General features: G+C 42.5%; 3 protein-coding genes across 6 annotated transcripts; 2 read left to right on the forward strand and 1 right to left on the reverse strand.

The window, feature by feature from the left end:
- Positions 1-575: 575 nt before the first annotated feature.
- On the reverse strand, positions 576-5,724 carry gal3st3 (galactose-3-O-sulfotransferase 3). 2 transcript variants are annotated; one of them, XM_088417865.1, is made up of 4 exons: positions 5,472-5,724; positions 5,316-5,388; positions 3,857-3,959; positions 576-2,970 (listed from the first exon to the last, which is right to left on the reverse strand). In XM_088417865.1, exons 3-4 carry the CDS (start codon positions 3,955-3,957, stop codon positions 1,899-1,901), a joined length of 1,173 nt encoding a protein of 390 aa, XP_088273991.1. In that variant the 5' UTR covers positions 3,958-3,959; positions 5,316-5,388; positions 5,472-5,724; the 3' UTR covers positions 576-1,898. The 2 variants fall into 2 exon arrangements, with proteins under 2 accessions (XP_088273991.1, XP_088273980.1); XM_088417854.1 differs by lacking the exons at positions 5,316-5,388; positions 5,472-5,724 and adding an exon at positions 4,080-4,289.
- A 390-nt stretch (positions 5,725-6,114) lies between these two features.
- Positions 6,115-10,242, forward strand: ccs (copper chaperone for superoxide dismutase). The gene is made up of 8 exons (XM_088434671.1): positions 6,115-6,277; positions 6,418-6,490; positions 7,788-7,928; positions 8,100-8,277; positions 8,405-8,465; positions 9,481-9,558; positions 9,644-9,747; positions 9,814-10,242. Exons 1-8 carry the CDS (start codon positions 6,215-6,217, stop codon positions 9,944-9,946), a joined length of 831 nt encoding a protein of 276 aa, XP_088290797.1. The 5' UTR covers positions 6,115-6,214; the 3' UTR covers positions 9,947-10,242.
- A 921-nt stretch (positions 10,243-11,163) lies between these two features.
- Positions 11,164-22,966, forward strand: rbm14b (RNA binding motif protein 14b). 3 transcript variants are annotated; one of them, XM_088419245.1, is made up of 4 exons: positions 11,164-11,246; positions 13,310-13,662; positions 15,176-16,163; positions 18,404-22,966. In XM_088419245.1, the coding sequence occupies exons 2-4, from the start codon at positions 13,314-13,316 to the stop codon at positions 18,696-18,698; spliced, it is 1,632 nt and encodes a 543-aa protein (XP_088275371.1). In that variant the 5' UTR covers positions 11,164-11,246; positions 13,310-13,313; the 3' UTR covers positions 18,699-22,966. The 3 variants fall into 3 exon arrangements, with proteins under 3 accessions (XP_088275371.1, XP_088275389.1, XP_088275380.1); XM_088419254.1 differs by lacking the exon at positions 11,164-11,246 and adding an exon at positions 11,258-11,372; XM_088419263.1 differs by lacking the exon at positions 18,404-22,966 and having other exon boundaries at positions 15,176-16,875.
- Positions 22,967-23,316: the final 350 nt, after the last annotated feature.

Genomic DNA, 23,316 nt, shown 5'->3' on the forward strand with positions numbered 1-23,316 from the left:
CGCAAACACGCACGCACTGTTCTTCTTGAAGCTCGACTAAACTGAGAAGGAAAACAGTCATTAATTAGTGTTTGACTTGACACCCCATTTGTCATCCATTCAGTAAAAAAAAAATACAACTTCAAAACACTTTTTGTCTGCTTTCACCATAAAAATGGACAGTTTTATGAATGTAGAGAATCATACATGCATCTGGCTTTTTGTGCTTGACTTGTTGGAAGTTGGAAAACAAAGTTCAATCACACCCTGAAGTGGACACTAATTGGCTGTCATTATTTGTGGCATTACCTGATTGACTCCTGTTGTGGATAGGAGGCCAAGTTCAGCTAAACGAAGACGTGAGAAAGGAGGAGCGCGTGAGAGTTATCAGTCCAATAAACCTCCCAGACAGCAACTTTGATAAAGAGAAAGTGATTCTTTACGAGGAGCTTGCTTACCACAGACGCAGCTCAAGTTTAGCCTAGCACATCAATGGAAAGCACCCAGCTGCGACTGCAGCTACAGCTACCATAATGTAGTAATAGCAAAGTTCTTTTCCAAACTAAACTCAAGAACACCCAACATTTGAGCAAGTCTGCGATGGATAGGAAGGACAATGTTTTATTTCAATTATTTGGCAACTGACAAATCATTCCTCCTGGTAATTGTTACGAAAGGTTGCAGCCAACATATGGGATCAGTCTCAAATACAACAAAAGTTAAATGCTTCTAACTTCATCTGTTAAAGAAAATAAAATGACTGAAGCCATTTTCTTGTCATGTTTGTGTTGTGGGTTCGGGTTGAGGTTTCTGTTTTGGGGGATTTTGGTGTTCTCAAGTCGTGGATTTCTTTTTAGTTCTTGTGTCTTGCTCTCATACGGTCTACCTCGCGTCGATCCTCGTTAGCGTGATTTGGTTCCACCTGGTCGTGTACCTGCCCTCCTTAATATCCAATCAACTTCCTCCCCAGCCTTTTCGTGTTTCCTTGTTGAGTCTCCGGTCTGAGACAGAGTTTGCATTCAGTTCGCGTCAGGTCATTGTCAGGCATTGTTTTGCTCTTTGTCCGAGTCCATGCCCAAGTTGCCTCTCATCGCTAAGTTAAGTATTTTCGTCTGTTTCAGTTCTGTTTTTTCCCCCTTTGATCCTGCCCCTACCTGCCGCGTTTGCTATTAATGTCCTTTAGGTTACTTTTCTGTTTGCTACCCTGATTTTTGGTCCTCATTTTTTGAGTTCAACTCCCTTCCCACTTCCCTGCCTTTGGGTCCACCTAGCTCACCATCATGCCGAATCGTTACAGTTGTTGTATATCAATCTTTTGGCACAATAACAACTTTTTAATGTTTCTCAATTTTTTTATATGTATTTACATACATATAAACGCTGCGCTTTTTCTATCCACAGTTGTCATGGAAACTGCACAGTAGGCAGATACTTGGGTCTTCCTTCACTGGCGGTTTGATAGTCTTGGGTCCCTTGCAATAAAATGCAATTACTGTAACTCATTATTTGACTTCTAAAGCCCTGAATGGAGGATCTGACATCAAAAGTTGGGAATGGTAATGAGATGATTATCACGTGACATTTTTTATTTTAATTGGGTGTCAGGAATAGGACGACGTTTATGGAAAACCTCACCTATAATGGGTACTTGGACCCCAAAAGTTTGAGAATCGAACCCTAACCCTGCAAGGCTTGGTTGTAAAGTGATTCTAGCGCAGATGTGAGAGTCCGGCCTGGCGCAGCAGCGGGAATGGCTGCTTTGGGTCATTACTCAATCAATCAATCAAATTTTATTTATATAGCCCTAAATCACCGAAGTCTCAAAGGGCTTCACAGAATGAAAAGAGGTCGTACAGAGACATCTTTTCAGTATAGGGTACACAACAGCATCCCCTGTCAAAGCTCCCTCATTACTCTGTTTATGTAAGTATAGACTGGGAGCGCAACAGTCTCTCTGTATATCGGATTTCAGGCATGATGAGCTTCAGACAAAGTTCTTGCACTGAGCTAGAGAAATTGCCACTCAAGTTGGCGGGGAGGTCGTAGCCCAAAATAATGATACTGCTGTCAGGCAGCGCTGGACGCATCTCGTTTTGGATCTTCTTTGCCGAGCGAAGAAGAGGCCTCTGTTTACCAAAGCAGTTGAGCATCAGCCTCTCTTTGGCGGCATGAAGAAGGCCCACCTCCTGACGGATTCTAGCCAAACCCAGAGCTGACAGCTGGCGCCACAGCGAGGCATTGAAATGATCGTATAAGTGCGCGTCTATCCAATTCCACGCGCGTATTTTGCTCGCGAGGCTCGGGGTCAGCCGACGCTTGGAGCTGGGCTTGCGCATGTTGAGCTTCATATAGGCTAAGTCCTCCGGGTCCCAGGAGAGGAGGTGACGCAGGAGAACCAGGGACTCGTCAAAATACTCGGTTATCATCACCAAGGAGAAGACGCGCTCCACTTCAGCTGCAAAAGAACTCGCGTAGCCCACATCCGTAGGAGGGTGGTCCTTGTCGCCACCGAGGTCATGAGTGAGTGTGTTGCGGGCGTAGCAAGAGTTGAGGTCTTGCGGGTGGTAGTAGCGCAGAGGCTGCTCCAAGAAGGCATCCAGCGAGCCGTTGAGTTTCATGAAGGTCCCACAGTGCTGGTTGTAGTAGCTGAACAAGGACTCAAACATAGCGGCGGGCTCCCTCAGGATGGTGATGTAGAGCGTGTCGGCGGGCATCACGTTGCGTACCTCGGCGGCGTTGAAGCGCATGTGGTTGGCGATGATGTTGGCCGGCAGCATGTGCGGGTGTACAAAGGAAGCTCTGAAGGGTTTCGGGTAGCAGAATTCATGGTTGCATTTGCGGATGGGCAGCGCCACCGTCAGACCGTGGCGCTCGGCAAAGCGGAGCAAAATGTTCTGCATGGTGCTGCTGGCTGTCTTGTGGGTCTTCAAGAAGGCCACGTTGGTGTGCTTCTTCCGGTCAGTGGCTTGAAAGGGCCACACGTCTTTGATCCTAGTCGCAAAAAAGCAGGGGATGATATAAACAGATGGTGAGGTCATCCATTAGCAAGGTTGAGTTACTGCAGTGCTTCTCAAATAGTGGGGCGGGCCCTCCTGGGGGGGGGGGGGGGGGGGGGGGGGGGTGAGGTGATGCCAGGGGGGCCGCGGATGACCCCAGGGAAAAGGCTTTGCTTTTGTCATGTGAAGTGTCATTGCAATGAAATAAGAGTTTTCATCTTTTTTTTTCAGGCACTTTGATGCACACATATTATTTTTCAGTTTTAGATTAAGCTGTAACCCGTATAAACGTTGTAAAAAGTATTTTTTTTTTCAAATGCTTTTTTCTTTTGTTAATTTTAAAAAGCATACAGGTTTAGATATAATAACATTTTTGTAGATAATATTCTTATTTGTAGTCAGCGCATTGAATGGGGGGAGCATGAAAATTAAGAATGATCTTTTTTTCAGGCACTTTGATGCACACATTATTTTTCAGTTTTAGATTAAGCTGTAACCCGTATAAACGTTGTAAAAAGTAGTTAATTTTTTTTTCAAATGCTTTTTTCTTTTGCTAATGTTAAAAAGCATACAGATTTAGGTATAATAACATTTTCGTAGATAATATTCTTATTTGTAGTCAGCGCATTCTCTTTCCCGGGGGGGGGGTCTTGGCAAAATATAATTGAGAAGCACTCAAACTCATTTGAACGTATTTGGAAATACATTTACCCGTACTTATTGTCTAAATACTAATCACAAATCTTTTTTTTTTTCGTAATGGCTTGAGGTATTGATACGTGCATTCTCCTTTTTGTGGAGAGATGCACGTCCCTCACAGAAACACAAAATGAAAACATGCTGTGTGACTCCACGTGCTTCAGACCCGGTTGTTTCCTCACCTGCTCAAATAGATGCCGCAGTCTATCAGCAGGGTCAGCATAGTGACAGCAATGAAGGCCAGAAAGATCTTCTGTGACATGCACATCTTCTGCCGCGCCATCTCTGAAAAGATTAGGACACAAGTGATTTATGATTCGGGTCTTATTAGCGTTGCTAATTTTTGTTTAGCATTGGAATAATTTTAGTGGTAGGCTGGAATTGAAACAACTGAATTTTAGGTGCATTAATATTGTTATGCAGGACCACGGAACCAGAGCAGATTCAGGACCCCGGCCAATTACACTATTAATAATAGTTCATTAACTGAAAGCGCACGCCAGGTGCGGTAACAAAAACAGTCCCAAAAGGTAAAGTATCAAATCAATGTCACAATGTTGCTTGGAGCGTGGCGAAACAATAACCCGGCAAACTGCTCTCCTGCGCCGGCCGGTTATAAAGCCTTTGTGGTGGACTGTGAAGTCAGCCTAAAAGGCATCCTTTATGACAAGGGGACTGTAAACTCAGCCTAAACAAAAAGCACAACTTAAAAAGCAGAAAACACAACAGGCACAACTTAAAAGCAGAAAACACAACAACTAGATTATTTGTAGGGTTAGGGTTATGGATGGACATGCTCATCTAAAACATTGGGGTCCAAATTACATGTTGTTTAGTGTCTCCCATCCATTTTTAGTGGCCTGCGGCATACACAAGTAACTTTTGACGTGGCTCAACATGACTTAATGAGGACCACCACTTTGTACTACTAATGAACGTGTTTAAATAGAAAAGGATAAATACACAGTAAAATAGCAACCAGCGGTTTTCTTCATAATACTATGAAGAAGAAAATATTTCAGCTCCAGAAACAGAAATCGTTTCCTCCACTTTGTGCTGAGTGTCAAGTTTCAATTATTGAACATATACAATTACTGGTCTCTATTGTCATCTTAGGTGGAATTCGGATTCTGCCTGGTGTGTGTATCTACATTTCACTGTAATGTTTATGTATTGTATTTTATATTATTTTATTGTTTTATTACTCTTATTCTTTTATGATACTTCCTCTACTATTGTGGTGCTGTGTTGTACTGGAAGCCCACGTTTCCTGAGGGAACCCTCCCAAGGGATTAATGAAGAATTGAAATGAAATGAAATGAATTGAATTGAATTGAATTGAATTGAATTGAATTGAAAAGCAAATGGTTGCACAGCCTTAATCTAACAAATCTAAGTAGCAGAATAAAATGAAGTTGAGGCTACAGCAGAAAATATGTAATGCATTAGGCTAAATTTGATAGTTTTTTTTTTTTTAAATATAAAACTATATATGCTGAATGCACCCTACGTTCGGATGTGTGTTTTTCTTTTTTAAAGGGGTACAAGGAGACCAACATTCGTCATTGCACTTTTCAGTGCTGTATAAAAAGTCTGTAAAAGCAAGAGGCTAACACATAAACAGAAAATAAAAACACTCACAAGAAATCGGACGTCAAGATTTCATTTCGCAGGCATTGGTGACACTCCAGGCCAGCAAAAGTTATGTTGAGTGCTTTACCGAAAGAAAGAAAAAAACACGTTAATGGGGAAGCACGCTGTCCTGAACCAGGATTTATTATCTTCTACATGATGGACCTTTTTAATCTGCCGGACATGACATGTAGTCTGGATGAAAGCCCTTGGAATTTAGCCCGATTTATCTAAAACCATCGTCCACCTGGACTCATCGGAACCCGAGGTGCGTGGAGAAATAGCACGTGATCTAAAAGCGATATATGAAGACTGCTCCGGGATACATCTGGCACGCATCACGCAACAAATACCCGTGGAAATACCCGTCAAGGACCACCACAGCCGTGCCGACTCGTCATTGCCGCGATTGCCGTGCCGCTTGTCCGCCCACCCCCCCTTTTTTTTTTAAAAACAATCATCCGGAAAATAAGCGACCTGAACTAGCATTTGATCAATGCAAGCGATAGCGATACTTCTGCCTCCTGAATTCAAAACAAGTAAGTTCAACACTACGAAATTAGATCAACACCTATAAAGTATAGTTTTTTAAATAAACAAATAAATAAATAAATACATACATACATACATACATACATACATACATACATACATACATACATACATACATACATACATACATACATACATACATACATACATACATACATAAATACATAAACGGTTGCAGTGTCGCATTATTGACACCAGATGGCCATAATGACTTCTTTACCGTGCCCTCACCAACATGGCGACGGTAATTTGGCGGAAATGCTTATCAAGCCCCCACCGACATGGCGGCGTACGGTTCATTGACAACTTCCTCTTGAGAAAAACCGAGAGATAAGTTTGTTTTTTAGCTTATCTCGATGACGAAATGCTTTTTTAGCGGCCTACAGCCAGACGGCATGGATACGGATAAGGCAGCAAAGGTTTGACAAGCACACATTTTATTGTCAGAAAGCATTATGATAAATAGGTTTGACGGCTAGCCAAGCAGCTAAAAAAACGGCTTGTCAATGTTTTGTTTTGTTTTGTTTCGTTGACGCATGTTTGACGTACATGTCCTCAGTTGGAGTTCGCGGTGCAGATGACGTGTGAGGGCTGTCAAGATCAAATCAAAGCTGCTCTTGAACACAAAGCAGGTTAAAGCATGACTTTTCTCTTTTTCCATGTCATTTTATAATGTTATCCCAGCGGTTCTCAAACTGAGGTGCCCGAACCTCCGTGGTTCGTGGGCTGCAAAAGGGGGTCTGTAAAATACACCTTGACTCTAGCTCAAAGTCTGTTGTGTCAGAATCTGAAGCGTGACGTATTTAAATTAGTTATTTTTCCCTTTTCAAATCGTCTGTTTTTCATCACTTCATGTTAATCACTGAGTGGATCCCTGACTGCTCCCCTAATTTTAGGCTCAAATTCTGATATTTTTATGTTACCACGTATAGGACCCACCAAACGTTTGGTAATAACAGTGATAAAATATAGACAATACGAATTGGAATACATTGAAATGCACACTCAAATTGCACACTGTTCACTACAGCACCTCTAAGAGTTGAATGACATTGACGAACATATGGTCTTCCAGATTAAATGTGGACATTTCAGATATAATTCAACATTACAAACTGAAGCTCTTGAAGAATCTAATTTCTTCGTATTTTTTTGTTTTTACATCCATGAGTTATATACTTATGTTAATTTTCATAAATCAGTATTTAGCTAACATCTGTCTTACACCAGTCTGTTCAGTTTCTGAATATTCACATAAAATTTTCCGGCAGCCTCAGGGTTTCCATCCCACTCTGCACAAGAATCACTTTCTCTAAGATTCATGTGTGAACAAGGATGGACTGGGACCTTGGTTCAGTCTGCTTGTTTCTTTTATTGAAAATAATACCATTATCAGCTAGCACAAGATGCTGTTAGAAAGCGATGCATGAGTTGCAGCTAACAGCCAACTGATGTCTGCCCTGTAGCTCATCCCATTACAGTTATTACTGTAAAAATACATCTGATATAGAAAGGCACATCTGTGCAACAGAACTCACTTTATGTGGCTGATGGATGCAATCTGCCTCGAATGTTGTTGAATTAAAAAAAAAACATAAACAACTAGAAAAAAACAAACAGAGATGTTCATGGTTCTATTTTCCTATTTGTTATTTTGAGCAAAGGTCCTCTTCTCATCTATTTTTAGCAAACACAACGTCAGTTCAGGATGATGCATAAATATTCATTTGAATACAATTGAATTTAGTTCACTTCTTTATTTTCTAAAACTAACTCATTCCCATTCAGGAGATTATTTGAGCGCTCTTGAAAAAAAAATCTGACCTGTATCCTTTTGCTGGACCCAAAAAAGTCTGAGAACCCAGCTTTAAACTGATTTTGGCAGTCATTATTATGCAGGTATATTATTCCAAGTTTTGCCCTTTTCAGGTATACATTCTGTCAGCGTGGACATCACTGAAGGACGCGTCCTGGTGGAGACATCCCTAAGCAGTGCCGAGGTGCAGGCCCTGATTGAAAGCACCCACCGTCAGGCTGTCCTTAAGGGCATGGGGAGCTTAGAGACACCAGGTGAAACAAAATGTACCTGCAGAATTTTATGCCAGTAGCTGTAACAGCAAACCGCAATAGCCAAATCCCATAAAAAAGTGAAAACTTTACAGTAGAATAGTCATTGTATAAGTGGTATAATTGGTGTATAAATATGCCCAAGGAGAGTTAAACGTGTCATGAATTTGACAGATCTGGGCGCGGCCGTGGCAATGTTAGCCGGCAAGGAGCAGCAAATCCAGGGGGTGGTGCGTTTCCTACAGCTGTCCAATGAGCGCTGCTTGATCGACGGGACCATCGACGGCTTGGAACCCGGCGCTCATGGCCTGCACGTTCACGCGCTTGGTGACCTCACGGCAGATTGTCTCAGGTAGCCTGAGGCCTTGTGTCCACATAACCAGTTATTTAACCCCCCTTGTGTGTAAAAAAAAAAAAAAAAATCTGTCCAGATGTGTTTGTTCACTGAAAAAAAAATGTTGACAATCATCTGTGTGCAGCTGTGGTGAGCACTACAACCCGTTTGGAAGACACCATGGCGCCCCAGAAGACGCTGAACGGGTATGACATTGTGTGTGTGTGTTTATGGGGGTCAAATGAGCGAGATTAAGGGAGTGTGAGAGAATATTTGTAGGTGTGAGTATTTAAAGTACCAGTCAAACATTTTGAAACACTTACAAAGTCAGTGTTTTTATTTTTTATTTTTTCCTACATAGTCATTTAGTACCAAAGTAATTCAGGCTACGCAGCAACATGTTAGCCACAACGCATAATTGGCTAAATTATGTTTCACTAAAAAAATTTAAAAAAAAACAACAACCAAGGATAACACAGTTTTTTTTTATATTTCAACCAAAATACAAAAGGGAAGTCAACCTCAAAATGTTCTTTAGAACAATACGTTCTATGACCCCCTACTAATGTCACTGTGATTAATCTTGCATTAGTGGCATATATATTTCACAGTTTTTTTTGTTTTTTTAATCCATATCAGAAATCTGAAAATGACATCGCAGTTGCTCAGGGCTTAGATATTGATGATCCCATCCTTAATTTCCATAAAACTTCTGATAATTTATAGATTGTGATCATAGAACTGCTCAACGAAAATGGCCTCTATTTTTTTCGATAGATTTGAACAATTTTGATTAATTTTGATTTCTTCTGTTCATCTTTTTAATTTCTCTCAAAAATCTGTAAGTACCCTCAACCATCTTTGTAAATACAGTACATTGTGTTCCTGCGGCACATCAAAAGATTGATATACAACAACAAAAAAAGTGTCTTAAGTCATTTATTCTATTTTAGATACTTCAACAGATGCAGTTGGAAGCAATTGTCTTCTGCTGTTTTTGAGACTATTCTCATCTGTTGATGCCACCATTATTTTCGACCATCAGGAGGGATAGTGCTGTTTTCTTTTGTCAGTCCCCACAAAAAGAATTAACATTGAAATAAGACATCATCCATCATGTCCGTCGCAGACTTGCTCCAAACGTCTGTTCCCGAGTTTAGTTTGGCAAAGAGCTTTTGCTGTGTGAAAGCGGCTTCACGAGAGTTTCTTGCTGTCATGCAGCATGTTGGAGATCTGGGAAATATTATCGCTGGACCTGATGGCAGAGCGTCGTTCAGACTGGAGGACAGCCAGCTTAAAGTAACACACAAACACACACGCGTACTGCACGCGTGCGCAAACTTAGAATCTCTCTTTAAAAGTGTTTGTTGGTGACCTGCCGCAGGTTTGGGATGTGATCGGACGGTCCCTGGTGGTGGATGCCGGGCCGGACGACCTGGGCCGCGGTGGTCATCCGCTCTCCAAACTGACAGGAAACTCCGGCAACAGGTAAGTTCAGCCATTCGCCATTGCAGCAAGGATTCAAACTCAAGCCTGGCTCTCTCATGTTCTTAGGCTAGCGTGTGGGATCATTGCCAGGTCGGCGGGACTCTTCCAGAACCCCAAGCAAGTGTGTGCCTGCGATGGGCTCACCCTGTGGGAGGAGCGAAATCGACCAATTGCTGGCAAAGGGCGGAGCAACCTCTAACTAAAGAATACCAAACTTGTCAAGATATATAAAAAAGCCAATAGAAAACCGTCTAAATGTAAGAAAGTGTTATTTTTAACTTCCGTAAAACATTAAAAGTGGTAAAGACCTGTTGAAACCTATATAGGACAAAGGGTGTCCACAAACTGTTGTGTTCTGGGGTGAGCTTCGTGTACCCGTTTCCCATCTCCGGCCTCTTTGTTGTATTTGCGGTGCCATAATCTTCAAGCAATACTTCAACAATACTTCAATGAACACTGTAAAATTTCACCAAGACTGAACTGTTCATGAAAGTGTGTGTGTGTGTCTGTCTGTCTGTCTGTCGGGGGGGGGGGGGGGGGGGGGGGGGGGGGGCTTTAAACCCTGGGTGTCTATGGTCATACAGTCAAACTTTGCCGTCAAATAAATTCCATGTAGGAGTTTAAGCATGCATTTAGGAATGAACACATGGTGCTGTTTTCAAGAACTCTCTGTTTTGATCAATTTTTAGCCTCTTTGTGTTTTGTTAATACTTTTTGTTAGCTGTTTCTAGATCAATGGCCCAAATTGGGTCGGAATTTACACCGAGGAATTCATGGTGAATTGGTATCAGCACTTGACCAGAAATCCTTCTTTTCAAACATTATTAGAAACTCTGACCCATGTTGAAAACATAAGTGATTATATGTGTTTAGTTAAATTGCATTGATTTGTTTCTCTTGGCTATGCGAGTTTTAGTACATAAATCATTCACTACCAGCCCCTTTTATTCATCATCAGTTTTCCACTTGCTGTCACTCAAATTTCGATCGCAGTTGCCAATGGCTCAGTAACGACCAATCACGGCTCAGGTTGCAAATTTCACATGGGCCACATTTTGATTACGAAAGGCGCATGATATTGTAAAGGATATTTAAAATTTCTGTGCTGGCTTCCCGTTTGAGGCTAGAAATATTTTACTTTGTGTGCGGTTAACTAATAAAACGTACAAATTTCAGATGATCCTTCGGTCGTCTTTTATTTTGCACTGTTGAGTGTTTTGTTTTATTATTGGTTTCGAATTAACATACTGGAAATAAACCGTATGTTCGCTAGAATTGTGCCATACGTATTAAAAGAATGAGCGAAATAAACTTGTTGGTTTATGAGAGTCGAGACGGGGGTTTACATTGACGCCCCCCCCCCCTTTTTTTTTAAATCTATCGCTCAAACATACACGCACACACAAGTACATACGGACACCCCTCCCCCTTCAATGCCGGGCAGTCAGGCGGAAGCAGCCGCGACCATTTTGAAAAACAGGAGCAGCAGCAGAGCGGAGGTAAGATGGTCGATTTGAATTTTTATTCTCTCGACCACACGACGCTTTCCTCAGTTATGGATCGGAACCGATATCTCAAAATAGACTAATATTGGACCAGGTTGCCGTTTTGTTTCGAATTATCCGGTATGCGTGCTCGATGTGTTTGTATCACAGACATTAGCAGTCTCATTGTGTGACTTGCGTGTTGCTTTCCGCTGGATTTTTCGACGGCGTGTTTTGTTTGGTGGTTTTTTTTTTCGCCCTTCGTACAATGTTTTGTTGAGTGTTGTTGTGTAGCCACTGTGTTCGTGCACAGATGCTGGGTATTTCTTTGTTTCCCGTTATTTGCCGTTTTTTTTTTTTTTTTGCTAACTGAAGTGTGTCGCAGTGAATGTGATGAGTCAGCGTCCGTTTACGTCATCAACACGCCGCTCTCTGGGCCTCTGAACAAACTGATGGAGAGCCTGTTCGATTCGCTGGTGGATGTCAAGTTAAAGAAAATCTATTTAACGTGCCATACGCCCCCACGTCACCCCAAAACCCGCATTCGAGTTAATTATGTGTTTGTGAACCAAATTTTGAAGCAAAAGCCTAGCCTCACGTGGCAGCCATTTTGCTACCTCGTGTCGACTATAAATGACATCACGCTTGCTCAAGGAAAACCAATCACGACTCACCTGTTTACGGATTTTGATCACGTGACGCTCGCTATCTGAGCGCTGAATATCGTGTTAAGATTGAAGTTTTATTTTTGTTTCTTTTTTCGGAAGTAGTCATTAAAATTACTTCTATAATGGGAAGTCCCATCAGTCATTTGGAAGAATGAGCAACTCTGGTCTCAAAATTACATTACTACCGCCAAATTTTGGCACTCAAGTGGCCCAAACAATCCAAGAGAATCTAGTCGTTTTTCATAATAAAATATCTTCTTGTTGGAGAATACACAAAACGGAAATAATTCACTATATATTGTCCGGCCGGGTATCAATTGATCCACAGACCGGTGGTTGGGGACCCCTGGGATAAGGTAGTATTGGATTTGTGATTTTCACTTAATATAGTGTGGAAAACACGTATGGTGGCCTTATTGGACAGGCGACTGTTGTGACAGTTAGAAAGGTATCACAGAATCATAAATTGTTACCCCATTAAATGGCCTACATGCTGGAATTCTTTGACGATAGCACCCATGCCAAACTAGGCTCCATGGTGTAATTATTAGCAGCAAATACCCAAAGACCTTGTCTCATTTTCTGTCTTGTACTTAAAAGCTATCATATCTTGTCATTAAAAAAGGTGTACTACTTGTTTTTCTAATAAAAGTATTTTAATGGTGAGTTCCCTGACAAACTCCAACCCTTAATGGTGGAAATGTCTTCAAACCTGTTTTGAACAATTTTTAGATTTATATCATTTTTTTTAGATACATTTTAAGCAGCATAGTTTTTCTATTAAATGCAAAGTTCCAGTGTCATTCATGTTTTTAAAAACGTAAATGAAAACTAAATAAAGTTCTCCAAGATTTATAATGAACAGAAATCTTTGTTTTACATTTATACAAAAGGCGTATGTTCGTTGCAGGGTCCCCAGAATGTATTATAAAGTTAACTGAAAAATTAAATATGTCCAAAAAGTTATGTTAGCAGTCCTCAGATTTCCAGTAAATGGAATATAGTCGTCAAAATCCCCGAAAATTGGCACAGATTATCAACTAATTTGATTATCGGGTTAGACTCCAACGTTACATTTAATGTTTTTTAAATTGTATTGTTTCGTTATTGGTAGCACGGTACGTTAGTTTATGCTGTACAGGTAACGCATCAAAGTCAGCACTTTGGTATTGTGGCGACTACAGCCTGCCTGGTCCACCTGTTGTAAATATAGGTGGCAAACATCGGGAGAACTGTCTGTGCTATGCGCTTGTATTATTTGTAAAAGCAGCTGATGCGAGGCCAGTTGCCTTGACCACAAAATAGAAATCCGCCCCGAGGTGTCGAGTTCCACTCTGGGTTGATTGACACTCACAAGCTGATCAGTACTGAAGCTAAGCTAACGAGCCCTTCTTTTCTCCCTCGCCGCAGCACCATGGACAAGGGCCAGACGGTGAAGCTCTTTGTGGGCAACCTATCGCTGGACGCCACCCAGGAGGAACTGTCGTCCATCTTTGAGCCGTACGGTCATGTGGTGAGCTGCAGCGTGCTACGACAGTTCGCCTTTGTGCACCTGCAGGGCGATGGCGCCGCCGACCGCGCCATCCGTGAACTCAATGGGCGCGAGTTCCGCGGACGCAACCTTGTTGTGGAGGAGTCTCGGGGGCGGCCGCTGCACTCTACCAAAGTGTTTGTGGGCAACCTGAGCGGCATGTGCACCACAGAGGATCTCCAGCAGCTCTTTCAGACTTTTGGGAAAGTTCTGGAATGCGATAAAGTCAAAGGTGAGCCAAGTTTTCCACTACGGGCCATGTAACAAAAATAAACCCTAAAAAGTTGTTTGTGGTCACATTCTTTGAAGAAAAATATGTATTTGACAGATGGAATGACGGCAATCAGCATGGGCTGATTTTTGGTTTTGTTGTTTATTTATGGATTGAAATGATACCGCTTCAAAACTCACAAATGCTGTCAGTCGCCGGTAACAAACACTTATAAATAGGGAACCGTATGATTGTCTGTTTGCAGAGGTTATTAAACTAGCTGCCTTTTTGAAAAACGACAGTTAGGTAAAGGGGAAATGGTACATCATGTATTTCATATTTTGTGTAAAAGTCCCAACAGGTTTCAATCGAAACAATACTGTTTTTATTTACCCAGATATTTCTGGGGGGGAAAGGACATTTTAGAGCCGTCGTTTGAATTTTGTAATTTTGTGATGATTTGAGCACAGTTATATGGTCAGAACCTAATACAGGGGTGGGCAAACTTTGTGACTCAAGGGCTGGACCAGGAGGAGTAGGATTGAGTGTTTCAATAACCCACTTCATAACAGAAAAATTGTGGGCATTTTTCAAGAGAATTATCTTCATTAAATGAGTTTTTTTGTTTGTTTTTAAGTGCTGCCAATTACTACTTTAAGCACTGATAGTTCTGCTATCCTTCAGGATTTTAACAATATCATTCTCCTCCTGACTGATAATTTCTTCAAGTTTGGCGTGCCAGATTAAAAAGCTTAACGGGCCTCATATGGCCCCATAGTTTTCCCATGACTGATCTAATATCTACCCTAATTTACTTATCAAATTGATGAGGTGCTGTCGAGTAAAGTTGTGGCTGGCGTTTTTCAGTTTTTGAAAGCGGTAGATAGATTTGTAGTCATCTAAGAGCTATAATCTAGGGTTGTGAAATGTTGTTGGCGTTTTAAAATGTGGACAAAATTCTTGAGTTTTGATATTGAATTTGGTCTTATTGAAGACCACTTCAGAATAGTCTAGCGCATCTTTTTTTTTCCTAAGTTATTTTTCAGTGTTTTTAGTTGTGTGTTCTGCGTCATTACTCTGTTGGAAGACCCATTGCAACTTCTCACTTGTGGTTTTGTTATTTGTGACCATAACATTTTCTATAGCAGTTTTGCCTTGATGTTTTTCTTGCTATAATGTCCCTTTTTGGATTTGACGATTTTCATGCAGAATTACTCTTTGCGTTTCGTTTTTCTTCCATGTTGGCATTAAAAAAGCCTTCTATCTCTTTTTTATTGGTGTTAAAACACATAATACCTTTAGTCACTTTTATGCTAAAATATCCTTCCACATACAATATGTAGCAAGAGCCAACCTTGAAATTAAGTACATTTCTGGTTTATTCCAATGGAAAGTTGCCAACTCTAAAATGTCAGTGAATTTTACAACCATTGTGGTGGTCCAGATCATGCTTCAGTCTTGGTGGTTTGGTGTAAGCCATGATGCGAATTGGTGTCTTTGCATTCAATGACAGCCAGGCGTTCCTCTTCCGTAGGTTATGCCTTTGTGCACATGGAGAATAAGGAAGATGCCCTCCAGGCCATCGAGGCGCTTCACGGCACCTCCTTCAAGGGCCGTCCGCTTTCCGTGGAGCTCTCCAAAGTTCAGCCCAGCAAACAGACGCCCACCGGGAAGATTCCGTGCGTCAACTGCGGAAAGCAGGGCCACTACGCAGGCGAGTGTCCCGTGGGAAAGCCCACTCTAGAGCAGTATCAGAGCCAAGCGGCTGTCCTGGCCGCGGCGGCCGCCGCGGCCGCGGGCCTGCCCCTACAAGTGCAGCAGAGCGTACACAACTCTGTGTATAACACATCCACGTTTGACCCCACATACGCCGCCCTCACCGGGATCACCACGGGGACGCGCACCGACGGTAACCCAGTGAACCCGGCTGTCTACGGCGCCCTCGCCAGTCAGGTCTACGGAGCCAACGTGGCCAATCAGCTGTACGGATCGGTGGCCAACCAGGCGGCGCTAACGTCGGGGGCCGCTCAAGTGTACGGCTCGGTTGCCCCCAACATCTATGGCCAGGTGGCGGCCAATCCCGCCGCGGCATCCGCTTACACGACGCCCGTTTATTCTCCGTCGATGGCCAACCCAATCTACCTAACAGCCACGCCTGGTTTAGAAATGCAGTCAGCGGCAGTCAACCCCGCCTACACCGTCGCACCGGCGATATCTCCCGCCTATGCTCACATCACCGCCATGGGCGCCGCAGATCCCACTACGGCCATCTTTGAAGCGGCCAGACAGGCCCATTATTTTGCCCAAGGTCAACAGGTCATGGCCGAGCAGCAGTCGGCGGTGGCCAAGTCTGCCGAACGGGACCGCAGCCCGCTCCGACGGACTGCCCCTCTCCTGCCGGACCCCATCATGAAGCCTTTCATTTACCACCGGGCCAAACCGCGGCGCTCCCTGCTCCCGACGCCGGCCGGCCGCGCCGCCGAGGAAGCGGCGTCAGAGGCGACTGAGGACCACGTGGCAAGGTAGGACGTCGTCTGCCCCGCCGACCACGAAGTCTTGGTTTGCCTGCGTGTTGCGAATGAACCTTTGTATCATTTCTTCTTTACGTTTTCAATTGGTGTTTGAAAATCAAAAACAAAATGAAAAGGTGACTGATTATTTTGTTATTTGTTCTTTTAGCCCCCCCAAAAAATATTTTCCTTTTATTCAGTCCCCGATTAAAAATACAACATTGATAAACAGGCCAAAGGACTTGGGAGTTTTCTTTGAACATTAAAATAAGTCGAATCTACCTGAAAGTTTGGTAAGGAGCTTCAGACCTCGATGACCATCAACTATATTATTAACAATGACAGACGTGTTATAGTAATCTGCTTTATGCATTACATCTGCATTACATTAACTGCAGTCAGCGCCAGTTTTGCACCATACTGTACTGAGTCTCAAAGGTCCTAAATGATAATACCTTATGGAACGTCGTAATCTAAAAATTAGCATGTTTACAATGTAGGACATCATTATTTCATGCAGGACTATTTGTTTATTTTGGGCCTTGTATACCAGCCAAAACACTCAAGACTGTAAAGTAGGTCATTGTATTATATATTATATTGTTCTACATTTGTTGTACTGTTGAGTAAAAAAAAAAACAATGTTTTGATATTTTTCTATGTTAATCTTTTTCATTTTGTTTCCAAAAAATTACTTCATATGTTTAATAAAATGTTGAACTACTCTCTAGTTTGTGTAGTTTTCAGTACAGATGCTTTAAAATTGGCCATTTGAAAACAAAAATGTGAGATTGGATAATATGGAAAAAAAAAGTTTTATTTGGGTTTTTTTTGGTCACAAGTTCATAGATATAGTTCATTGTCTTGGCCAGATGTGTCTGCGTCTGTCCTTTGTTACTTCTTGGGAGACTCTTGGTCTTCTCTCTGGCTTGTTTCATGCACACAAGCAATTGCTGGCTTGTCTTCAATTCTGGCTCGAGGATATACATATATATATTTTTTTAAACCGTCTTCACTCCCTGGGTGTTACGCTAAAATCATTCCTGTGAATTGGAGTGATCTGTCGATGTCAAAACTTAATTGCTGCAAAAGTTAAAAAAAAAAAAAAGGACAGTTGACAATGCCACTCAGCAATGTTTGATAGTAGTATCTTGTTAGGTGAAGGTTGAATTGTTTTTTTTTTTTCTTTTTCCTTGGATAACAGTATTGACCAGATGAAAGCATTTCCAAAAAAACGAAAACGAATGCTGAAGACATGGCCAAAAGTAGTACGCAGTACGTAGTGCTGAACTACGAAGCTTAAATTCACGTCACTAGGTCGCGATTTCAAATCCGTGTCAAGAATATGCTGCGTCACTCACAACGTCTGACAACTACTGCAGAGAATCACTGGTCATGAGAACCGGGAACCTTTGATAAGTGCTGCTACCGTTATTGGGACCGCACGGGAAAAAAAACTGGACTGGAGAATGGTGAGCGAGGATATTGCCCTGTCTGGTAAGTACTATTTGTTTCCACCTCTCGCTTGTACTCCTAAACCAAGGTCGCAAGAACATCAGCTAAATAAAGGTACACACTCTTTGTTAAAAAGTACACATTTGCTTTGTGTAGATTTTTACAAAGTTGTCAATGCTTAACTGCCATTGACTGCTATATAATTTCATAATCCATTTCACTTGGCCTCGTGGTGAATTAATTTTTACTCACCTTTTATAGAGCAATTTTTGTGTGTGCACCAACGATAGTAGTTCATAGAAGTCGTTCATTTTAAAGCTAAACACCATCAAAGCTACATTTAAAGCCCAGAAACTTGTCTGAAAAAAGTTATTATAGTGGACTCTACAAGGGCCACTGGGACCAAACACCATAACCTCTGTTTTCATTTCCATTGCGTCCAGGCTTTCATTTTCTCCAGACCGGATGAAAGTGATTCTTCATGAGAAAACGGCCTATTTGCTCAGCGGGCTATAGATTGGACAGGCAACCGCAGAGCAGTGGAAGAAAATACCGATTTCTTCAGATGGACACCAAATAAAATTCAAACTGCTGGGGTCCCAAACTTGATCTCTGTGGAGCACCACGACCACTTTTTTTTTTTTTTAATCACAATGTTGAAGGGAAAAAAAATAAATGAGTTTTTTTAAAGTCCCTCAGCCCCACAAATAACAAAACAATCAGTCACTTTTTATTTTTCTATATAAATAGCGAATACCCCACCGATAGTAACGCTCTCCTGTTCCTGCCTAACGCAGATATTATGCTGACTACTACCAGCAGCTGCAGCAGTATCCTCACTTCCAGTACGCCTACCCCACCCCCGGTGCCATGACTGCCATCTCGGGCGTGCAGGCGGTGTCCGCCATGTCGGCCCAGCCCATTGCCACGCTGGACGCCCTCAGGCCAGTGGTCCCCGCCGCCGCGGCTGTGGCCGCAGCCATAGCTGCGCCCAGGGTGTATGAGCCGCCGTTGCCGCCGACCACACGCAAGGAGTCCATCCTCCGCCGACCCGAACTCTCCCTTCACACGCCTGAGCCCCCCTTCCGATAGTCCGCCCCCTCCTCTCCCCACCCCTCCTGCGCTCCTTTCCTCCGCAAACGGGCTGTTTTGTGTGCGTTTGTTGGGGGGGGAGGGGTGCTATTAACCTGCTTGAGAAGCTGTTCTGTTCGTCATACAGTGCAGCCCCTCACCTGTTGGCCATCTTTGACCTCTACTTTTGTTGTGCCAGTGATGAGGACATACACTGCTCTCATAAAGTTAGGGAAGTTGAGCTCTAATCTTTACAGGTGAACCTATTTTGACCTCTATAAAGTTTTGATATGTCAGCGTCTTTGGACAACGTTGAAAGATCATTTTAATGATTGATTAAACAGTCCATAATTGCCTATTGATTTTTTTTTTTCCTGAAAAGTAATTTTTTTTTTCCCCTACAAAAAAAAGGCATTATTTTGAATTGACTGTATGAAAAATGTCCATACTTATGAAGGTTAAGTTCAGCGCCAGAAAATCGTCAAAATTGTTTATTATTGCGTTCCAAAGTACATGTTAAAAAATATCTCATTTTGGAAAAAATATAATTGGATTTCCATATAAGAATTCGGACACTTTCAAAATAAAGGAACTTGATTAACTTATAATCAGTTAATGTGCTAAGCAGTTACTTACCTATTAAACGCCGCACCGCTTTAACATTCACAAGTATGTCCACTGAATTTTAGACAACAGAACGTAAGCATTGGAGTTGCAGCTAATCTTTTTTTTTTTCCTGTATTTTCTTGATGAATCGGATTAAAAGAATACATTTACATCCCTTTATTAAAAAAAACACATTTAATAGAGCGATAATGTAGGTACAGTTCAGTTGCTAGTTTAGTTGATAACATAAAACAAATGGCAAACCGAAGTTGATTTATTTCAAAGTAAATGCAAAAGTTCAGAAATATTTTGATTCCACACAGTCTTGGACTACAGAAGGAGAGTATTGACAGGTGATAGACTGAAATACAGAGGATTTATACACAAACTAGCGCTCAAAACTCAATTATTAGTGATGTTCTAGCTTAATTTGATATTCGATTACTTGTCGATTAATCTTTGCAGCTTGGTGTCATCAGTCGATGGCAAAAAAAACAAAACTGGAATCATCACAGGAAAGTTGACACCCTTTAAAGTTTTTTGGTGGAGAGGTCAAATTAAGTTCAGCTTTAAAGATCAAAGTGCTTTTTCGGGTTCTGAAATTTCACCCAAAAGCGTAACATCCCAAACTTTGTAAGTAGTGCACTTTGACCTTTTTCTGTTGTGCCAGTAGCGAGCCGCGTCCGCGACTCGCCTTCGCCTTCGTTGTTGAGTTCCTCGCACCTGCGACAGGAAATCAGCTTCTGTGCCACTCGTCACCCTCCCACGTGTGTTCAATTGGTGTGGGTGGGGCGGCGGATATTTACAAAAACAATGTATTGCCTTATTATTATTTGATTGGTTGAGTGAAGAGGTCAGACAAGCACACGCCACGCGGCGGCTGCATTGTGACGGACAGAACCTTGTGTCCGTAAGGTGTGCGCGTGGGGGGTCAATATAAAAGCACACAAGAGCCGTACTTTAACTTTTGTTTCCCCCCACCCCACCGGGCCCTGTTGTTGTCACGGCAACGCAGGAAGACACTGCCTCGCCTCTCCTTGTTTTTATGAAGCGGCCTACCTCTTGTCCCTCATTTCACATCCCGCCCTCGTCTAGTATTTTACAGGCCTTTTTATTTTTTGGGAACATATTTTTGGTTATTTCTGCCATGCATGTTTACTAGTGAATGAGAAACTGGACTCGGTGCCTACGCAACAAGTGCTTTTGACATTTTTCGTCGGAGGCGAAATGGTTGGGGCCGGCGTGTTCCTTTCTTTTCTCGTGGACGGCGCAGTGGCGAGCACAATAGAGTTCCTTTTTTCATGTCTTGCAATGAAATTGACATTATTTTTGCAAAATTAATGATCTGAGTGCTGCACATAGACACGACACACAACACACACACACACACACACAATCACCCGACTGCCTTGCTGCTCCCCCATGCCCCTCCCTCCCCTTGGTGGTCACAGCGTAATCTGGCGGGTGCATCTTTTGTAGAACTTTGTGTCAACTTTTTTGTGTCTTGTTTTATTGCGGGCATGCTCTGATACATGTATCCAAACTTGAATAAACGTTCTATGGATGTTTAGTGCTGACTAAAGGAACACATAGCTTGGGCCATGTACGCTTCTTCTTCTACTTCTTCAAGCGGGGCGTGTCGCCACGATCTTGCTGCGTGTGTTTGTGTGTTCATTGTGCATGATGCCACCGGTTCGCCACGGCCCGCCCCCCCCCCAACCACCCACTAACTATGTCAACTGAATTAGGTCACCTGGATGGCTGCGTGGGCACAGACGGACTTTTTAGCGTGACGTCAGTCGCCACTGAGGTAAACGTACCAAGCTTTTGCCTCCCCCTCTCCCTTTCCCTTGTCCCCAAGATCCCGCCTTCACACGCACACATTTTCCCTCACCCACTTATATGGCACCGGGAACCCGCCTCAAGTCCAAGCTCGCAGCAAGCGCTCGTATATGTTCGTGGCTGCGGGGGTGTGGTAATACCCGCGACGCGGACCCATTGTGCCCCTGCCCAAAAGTCGATCTCGTTCCGCCGCATTCGCCGCCCTCACACCTCCCCCGCCCCCCTCCCGCCCGCCGTTTACACACCCGTGCTTTTGCCCGCCGCCACTGCCGCCGTCACCGGATGGGAGCTCTGACTCCGACCTCCCGGATCCTCCCACCGCCTTGACATCTTGCTACCAGGGCGATGAGGGAATGCAGATGAAAGGTGTGCGTGCGTGTGTATAGTGAACCCCTGTTTATCATGAGCGATACATTCCAAAATGTGATAATGAAACCGTAATAATAAGGTTCATACAAACATTTTTAACTCTCCACAAACTAAACACCATTTAAATGATTTCGAATAATCCTTAGTACCTGTTCTCGCTGTAACTGTCCAGATAAAGTCTAGCACATAACATCAACTCGAGAGCAAAAAAAGACACTTGCTCACAGTTCTCCAAATGAGACAATGGTCGGAGACAGTAAGGATTTTGGCCAGGATACGACAAGGGATCCAGGTAGATAAAGTAAGTTATTCTCAATTTAACAGATGAAGGCTTCAGTAGGTGTTCGTGGCTGGGTCATCTTGCTGGTACGCGATACAGAAATGTTTTCCAATAATTGAGCAAAAGTTTGTAAAATGCTCTGATTTAAGTGTTGACCATTGACTTTTTTTAATCAAATTTGAGTTTTTTTCCTCCCCAAGACCAATACAGATTAGTCAAGTAGGACAACAACCGACGCTTGAGGCAGATATTCATTTTCAACGAAAGAGAAACCTCAAGCCTCCAACTATTACGTTGACAGCAGAATTGCTTGTAAAGTTGTTAAACTGAAAATGCTAAAAACTAAAATAGTTCCCTGAAGTAAAAAAGTTTTCAATATATTTCTTATTGTCCATCAGCTTTTGAACAAATTCCCTGCAAGCGCAAGCAAAATAGATTTGCATTTTATGAATGACAATAGCAGTAAATAAGTTAACGTATTCCCTGCCAGTCCAGTAAATTTGGATCTTTGACATCTACAGCCGCCAATAGCACTGAGAGTTACACATACAAACAACACACAACCTTGCTCATACTGTATTACCCTTCTGTGGGAAAATAACAATCTGAAATAGACACCAGGTGCGTGAAAGCTGAAATGAAGTATAGCGGGGGTTCACTGTACAGTGAAAATTGAGTCGCAACGATGGTGCGTGCGTGTGTGTGTGTGTGGGGGGGGGGGGGGCATTTTAAGGCGGTGGATGCCCTTAAAGATTTGACTGCTGCCACCTGCAGATTATCATCAATCTCAAGAGTTCTTATAGATCCTTGTGGACCTTTGCAAGATAGAGAGGCTGCTACCCTTTAGAAGGTGAGTGTTTGCGACTTTTTTTTGTGGGGGGGGGGGGGGGGTCATATTTTCGACTTTTAAAAATGTACATTTCATTTCCCCTTTGAGCGATACAAATTTTTTTGCCACCTAAATACATGTATTTTGGTTCAAACTTCCCATTCAATGGACTCGTGCTCCCACACATACACACATGAATTGTGTGTGGCGATTTTTTTTTTTTTTTTTTTTTTTTTGGACCCTGACAAAGGGTTTTTGTGGGTTTCGTGGAAGCTGGTTGTGTTGTACTTTTTAAATGATGTTACAGATGGAGGAACGTGTAACATTCTACATTTAAGGAAATAAAAGGTCAAATGAAAAGTAGTACTTGAGTTTTGTCGTTTTTGCTCCGCCTCTCAGTCAAGGATAGTTAGATGTTTCACTGCAGTCCCTCTATTGGGATTCTTTTTCATTTGGAAACATTGAACAAGGTTCGTTCGGAGGTGAGAAAGAGGATAGCGAAAACATGCGCTGATTCACTGCCAGCTCGGTTAAAACTGATCTTTCACATCTATGTCACTCAAGGGGCAAATACTAGAAAATGTTAAACATAGTCCATCCTGTCCGTCTCTTTACTCGCGGAAAAATGGGTGTTTTAGAGTTCAGTTTGTCAAAGACCGTTGCTATAGCTATAGCTGTGGCTGCAGTCACAAAAGGATGCTTTGCACTTATGT

This window comes from Hippichthys cyanospilos, chromosome 1 (genome assembly GCF_059441005.1).
Source record: "Hippichthys cyanospilos isolate Australia breed blue-spotted pipefish chromosome 1, RoL_Hcya_1.0, whole genome shotgun sequence".
NCBI classification, from domain to species: Eukaryota; Metazoa; Chordata; class Actinopteri; order Syngnathiformes; family Syngnathidae; genus Hippichthys; species Hippichthys cyanospilos.